This window comes from Lepidochelys kempii, chromosome 1, assembly GCF_965140265.1.
Source record: "Lepidochelys kempii isolate rLepKem1 chromosome 1, rLepKem1.hap2, whole genome shotgun sequence".
Taxonomy (NCBI): Eukaryota; Metazoa; Chordata; order Testudines; family Cheloniidae; genus Lepidochelys; species Lepidochelys kempii.
The window spans coordinates 38,663,613-38,669,612 of record NC_133256.1 but is presented as its reverse complement, the minus strand read 5'-3'; the positions used below and the strand labels follow the sequence as shown (position 1 = coordinate 38,669,612).

The 6,000-nt window shown below is 43.9% G+C and overlaps 1 protein-coding gene across 9 annotated transcripts in view; it reads left to right on the top strand.

Annotated features, from left to right (window-relative positions):
- Window positions 1-2,544: 2,544 nt before the first annotated feature.
- The window catches only part of PSPC1 (paraspeckle component 1), a 109,393-nt gene continuing 105,937 nt past the window's right edge, over window positions 2,545-6,000 (top strand). For 6 of the 9 annotated variants that reach the window (XR_012158309.1, XR_012158308.1, XR_012158310.1 and 3 more), the window contains exons 1-2: window positions 2,545-3,039; window positions 5,568-5,869. Coding sequence is in view for 5 of the 9 variants with exons in the window: in XM_073339445.1 (XP_073195546.1) it covers window positions 2,677-3,039; window positions 5,568-5,869 (665 nt within the window). In the remaining 4 variants the exon portion in view is untranslated. The remainder of the gene's footprint in view (window positions 3,040-5,567; window positions 5,870-6,000) is intronic. The other 3 variants (XR_012158315.1, XM_073339471.1, XM_073339465.1) reach the window with 1 other exon arrangement.

Sequence of the window (6,000 nt, the reverse complement as noted above, 5' to 3'; positions counted from 1 at the left end):
CATAATGTGGGGTATATTAACAGGATTGTTGTATGTAAGACATGGTTAGTAATTGTCCCACTCTGCTCAGCAGTGGTGAAGCCTTAGCTAGAGTATGGTGTCCAGTTTTGACACCACACTTTAGGAAAGATGTGGAGAAATAGGAGAGAGCCAAGAGGAGAGCAACAAAAATGATAACAGGTTTAGAAAACATGACCTGAGGAAGGGTTAAAAAAACTGGGTATGTTTAGTCTTGAGAAAAGAAGATTAAGGGGGAATCTGACAACAGTCTTCAAATATATTAAGGGCTGTTATAAAAAGGACGGTGAGCAATTGTTCTCTATGTCCACTGAAGGCAGGACAAGAAGTAATGGGCTTAATGTGCAGCAAGGGTGATTTAGGTTACATATTAGGAAAAAAATTCTTACTATAAGGATAGTTAAGTTCTGAAATAGGCTTCCAAGGGTGATTGTGGAATCCCAGTCACTGGAGGTTTTTAAAAACAGGCTAGACAAAGATGGTCTAGGTATATTTGATCCTGCCTCAGCAGGGGGATGGACTAGATGACCTCTCAATGTCCTTCCAGCCCTACATTTCTATGATTGTACCACACATTTCCCTGCTTGACTGGGATACAGCTGCACAAAAAGTTCCAGATGACTTATTTGTTTGTTTGGGTAAACTGCCTGCCCAAGTCCATCTCCTATTTTTGAACACAGTTTAAGTGACTGGTAAGAAATAGCTGAGTGCATATTATATTTCAGATGTTGCTGCATTACGCAGTGGAAGGATTAGTACACTGCTTTCTATTTTAGTTGGGAGTCTGATTATATCTTTCTTGTAAGCTGGAGTACAGGCAAAGTACTTTAGTTGGAAAATATTGCCAAACACATATTCTGTGACCTAGCAATGTTTGTGAGGGATACAGCTTTCAAAGTTATTTCTTTAGAAAAGCTAGGATGCTTTCCTCAAGCTCAAACTGGTGAGTCCGACAATCAAATTTCTGGCAGCCTTTGTTTCCTTTACCAAGATCAGCATTACTTATAGGAGTAAAAGGGAAGGCATATTCAGAGACACTGGCTTTCCCCCTCACTTTTTCCAGATTCTAATGATGGCCTGCAAAGAAATGTTGTAATAACTACATTCGGTTGGGTTTGATGGAGCATCTTGTAAAGGTGGTATGTTTAGAAGATTACTCTCTCCATTTAGACCCAGCAGCCATCCATTGTATAATTACGTTTAGTAGTGAATTGAACAGAGAAAGGAAGCCCACTAATACATTTTAAATTAGAAGTCCTCATCATCTTATTTCTCTAAGACTACAAAGGATAGACCAATTTATTCTAGGTTTCCTATTTTTTCTTTCCAGGTAATTTGATTAAAATTATTGAGACAATCCTGGATTTAGTCACCAGATGGCACTATAATGGTATTTTCTTGTAATCATAGAATATCAGGGTTGGAAGGGACCTCACCTCAGAAGATCATCTAGTCCAACCCCCTGCTCAAAGCAGGACCAATCCCCAATTTTTGCCCCAGATCCCTAAATGGCCCCCTCAAGGATTGAGCTTGCAACCCTGGTTTTAGCAGGCTAATGCTCAAACCACTGAGCTATCCCTCCCCTGCTTTCTGAATAACTAAAAATGACCCATAACATTGTCTACAATGAAAAATTATTGCAATTAAAAAAAAAAAAGAGTTCTAACACCTCCAATGTTTGCAATTTTACTTTGAACTTTGGCATGGAGATAGTTCTTTATTGGCCTCATGAAAATCCCTTCAGATTTTTCCAAGTTAAAGGTTTTGACAATTGCCCCTGCCTGTCTTTGTCTCACATGCAGCACAGGTATTTTTGGAAATACACCAAAATCCCATAACATGTCATTGGCATGGCACATGGAGCTTCCTGTCACTTCAGCATTTTCCATTCAGAGCTGAACCTTCAGACGGGACAGACAAAAATGCATGATGATGGTCTTCATCCTCTTCAGCCTGCTGCAGCTTTTCCCTATCCCTATGCATTTGGGCCTAGGTCCAGGAGAATATATAATGTACTAAAACCCAGCCCTCGGTAACCACAGATTCTAATCTAGACTCACCTGTTTTACTAACTGGTGTCAGAGTAGCAGCCGCGTTAGTCTGTTTTGTGAGCTACAGCTCACTGCATCTGCATCCATGAAGTGAGCTGTAGCTCAGGAAAGCTCATGCTCAGATAAATTGGTTAGTCTCTAAGGTGCCACTAGTCCTCCTTTTCTTTTTGCGAATACAGACTAACGCGGCTGCTACTCTGACACCTGTAGCGAGAGAGCCGCTCAACCACAGCCGCTTCGATAGAGGCTGGCTGCCAAGGAGAGTGCGGCGGGGATTTAAAGGGGCAACCCCCAGCTCCTCTGAAAAGCGCCATAGGACGAATATCCCAGCGCAGCGAGCGGGGCGTCCCGCGACACAAGCAAACCTGCCCCACCCCTAGTCCCAGCTTCCCCACGCTCGCCTCGGACGGTCTCCCCGCCCCCTTTCTCCCGCCGGTGGGAGTCACTGCGCAGGCGCAACGGTGGAGCAGTTGGTGGGAGGGGCTTTCCTCAGAGACGTTAACTCGTTCGGGCTGGCGCCGCCGCCATTTTGAATCCGCTCGCTGGTGGTCCGGTCAGTGGTTGCGGCGGCTCCGGGACCCCCTCAGAGCGTGAGAGAGACCGAAACATGGCAGCGAACAGCCGGAACTTGAAACAAGTGCGGATCGAAAACAGCTCCCCGGCGGCCCCGCTCGGCATGGTGGGGGGCGGCGGCCTGAAGGGGATGCGGGGCCTGGAGGCGGACAGCGAGGTAGGGGCCATGGCGCCGGGCAAAGAGGCTGGCGACGAGGAGCAGGAGGTCGGGTTCACCATCGACATCAAGAGCTTCCTCAAGCCCGGCGAAAAGAGCTACACGCAGCGCTGCCGCCTCTTCGTGGGGAACCTGCCCACGGACATCACCGAGGAGGACTTCAAGCGCCTCTTCGAGCGCTACGGGGAGCCCAGCGAGGTCTTTATCAACCGCGACCGCGGCTTCGGCTTCATCCGCCTGGTAAGGACCTCTTCCCCCATCCGTGTCTGCGAGGGAGTGGGACAGGCCTCGTCCCTCCGGCCGCCTACAGTATTCCGGTACTGACACCGTCCGGGGGGCAGTGGGAGAGGCCTGTCTCGGTGTTTGCATGCCGTACAGGCATTGCGTGGGGGGGATTGGGACGGACCTCGCCCCTAAGTCGCCTAACCTACATCTCCCTGATACGGGGGGGGGGGGAGTGGGACAGTGCTTGTGTCGTCGCCCCCCCCCGGCCTCTGTGTGCGAGTTGGGGGCGGAGTGGGACAGATGTTTCCCTACAGCCTCGTCTCCTTTCCCTTGTCAGTACAGTCAGTGCTAGTTTCACAGCCTGATTGCTTCTCTTCTGCTCCTCCGCCTGGTACAGTTCTTTCTTTCATGCCTTGCCATGGTTACTCTTCCATACACTAAAAAGAAAAGGAGTACTTGTGGCACCTTAGAGACTAACCAATTTATTTGGACATACCACTGAATGCATCCGATGAAGTGAGCTGTAGCTCACGAAAGCTTATGCTCAAATAAATTTGTTAGTCTCTAAGGTGCCGCAAGTACTCCTTTTCTTTTTGCAAATACAGACTAATACGGCTGCTTCTCTGAAATCTTCCATACACTGACTGCCACTTGCCTCACCGCCTCCATTTCTATCCCCAAGTAGTGCACACTATTGCCTGTCCACTTACATGTCCAACTGCCTTCACCTCCCACCCACCAGCCCCACTTGTTCTGCACAGATAACCTGATACTCTTACTGCCTTTTAATTTTCAGTAGTAGAAAATGGAAAATGCTTCTTTGAATAAGAAAGCATGTTTAGTTGGGTTGAGATGGTTGGTCCACCCTCGTACTGCATTATTTCCAGAAGTTTCTTTGTGTGATTAATTGGATTTTTCCTGTTTATGATGTAGCATGAATTAAGTTTTATTATACTTCAAGGAGGAGCTCTGGATACTTCTCCCACTCCTTTTGTTCTTTATTTCTTGGAAAGCCAAATATGTGGCGTCTGAGCCAGGTAGGATTATTTGCTGTAGGCTTCCATTCATGAAAGAATGAGGCTCAATTTCAGAGGTTAAGTTATACCATTTGCATTTTAGTGAAATATATTGTGAAATACACTTACTGTTTCCTTGAGATCCTTTTGAAAAGAAGAGCCTACATTTTCAAAAGCTACTAGACTAGTACCAGTGTTTTTGCATGCCCCACTTAATGGTCTCCACTCTACGAAACCTTAAAGGGGGCTGCCTGGTTTTTGGATTATGTGTGCTCATCATTTTTGAAAATCTGGTTTCTGGTGTATCATGAAAAAATTGAGGCAGTCAAAGCTAGCTTATTGCCCACAGGTTTTAACATATCATCAGTCTGTCTGCTATGCTGGGATGCTTTTCATAGTCAAAGCTGCTGTCAATAGAGAATGCACAGGGTGGTGGGCATAGAAAAGCAGAGTTAAGATTTTTTTGGGTACTTAAATTGTCAGTTTCCAATATTTTAGATTTTTTTTTTAAATTGTAACTTTGACATTGATTTTTCTAATGTGTAAATACTTGTATTTTTTTAAAATGTTGCTATACAGAGGCTTTTTTTTCTTGAATATATAACTGGGATAGAATACTGTCCCTTTGCTAGTAGTAGCTGAGAGGATTAAGGAATGGAGCATCTCACGTCACTCTTTTGTAGTCTTTTTGGCCAACTGAATAATTTTGCAGAGGTTGTGAAGAAAGCTGTCTCCCACTTTCTTTGGCTTGATTCCTTTAGTACAATAACTTGGGATATAGGTGAAAGAAGTTAAAGGAAAAATTCCAGGATAAGAATGGGAGGGCAATGTCAGGGAAAATTGACACTTGGGTTAGATAGATGCAAAAGGCACAAAAACAAGTGAAGGGTAATAAATACAACAGGCATAATAAAAATCCCTAGAGAAAACAAAATAGTGCTGCTAGAATGTAGATCGTATTTGACTTTAGTTCAGCAATCAGTTCAATCAAAAGTGGTAGTGGATAAAAAGAATGGTAACAAAAAAAATAAAAAATTCCCTATACATTTTAAAATTTCTGTCAAAGAGTGAATGAGGGGAAACTTCCCCCCTCCCTCTCACAGAGGCAGAAACGAAAATAATATATATGTCCCTATGAAAAAAAGTTGTGTGAAAGTTCTGAACTCACTTTGACTGTCCATAAAGAATTGCGTACTTTTCTGCTGTAGGAGTGTTTGGGGAATCATCCTCTAGCACATGTGAGCAAAACTAATGGATTTAAAGTACGACGTATTAGAACAAATTGTATGGAAAAACAAATGCAGATTGCTGAAATCATTGAACAAACAGAATCTGAAAAGCTCTTGCTTTGGGAAGAGGATACTTTGAATGTTGACCAATCCCCCCCTTAATTTTAATATGCTCATAACTTTAAAAAAATGTTTTAAGTAATGGTAAAATAGCTGAAAACTAATAAATTGACTCAGTATCCTTGAGGCAAGTATAGAATGGATTCATATAAAATGTTTTTTTTCCCCTCTTGGAAAGGAATCTAGAACACTGGCTGAAATAGCAAAGACAGAACTTGATGGTACTATTTTGAAGAGTAGACCACTTCGAATTCGATTTGCTACACATGGAGCTGCCTTAACAGTCAAGAATCTTTCACCTGTGGTTTCCAATGAGCTTCTGGAACAAGCTTTTTCTCAATTTGGTCCAGTGGAGAGGGCTGTTGTTGTAGTAGATGACCGCGGCAGAGCTACAGGAAAAGGTTTTGTAGAGTTTGCAGCAAAACCTCCGGCAAGGAAGGCTCTAGAGAGATGCAGTGATGGGGCATTCTTACTAACAACGTAAGTTACAGGTTTTTTTTTTCTGGTCAGATTTGTGGGTGAGAGTTTTATAATGTATAGAAAACTGCAACCAAGAGCATGGTCAGACCTTTTATTGTGTTCTCAGAACTTGGACACCAGATTTGCTTTGG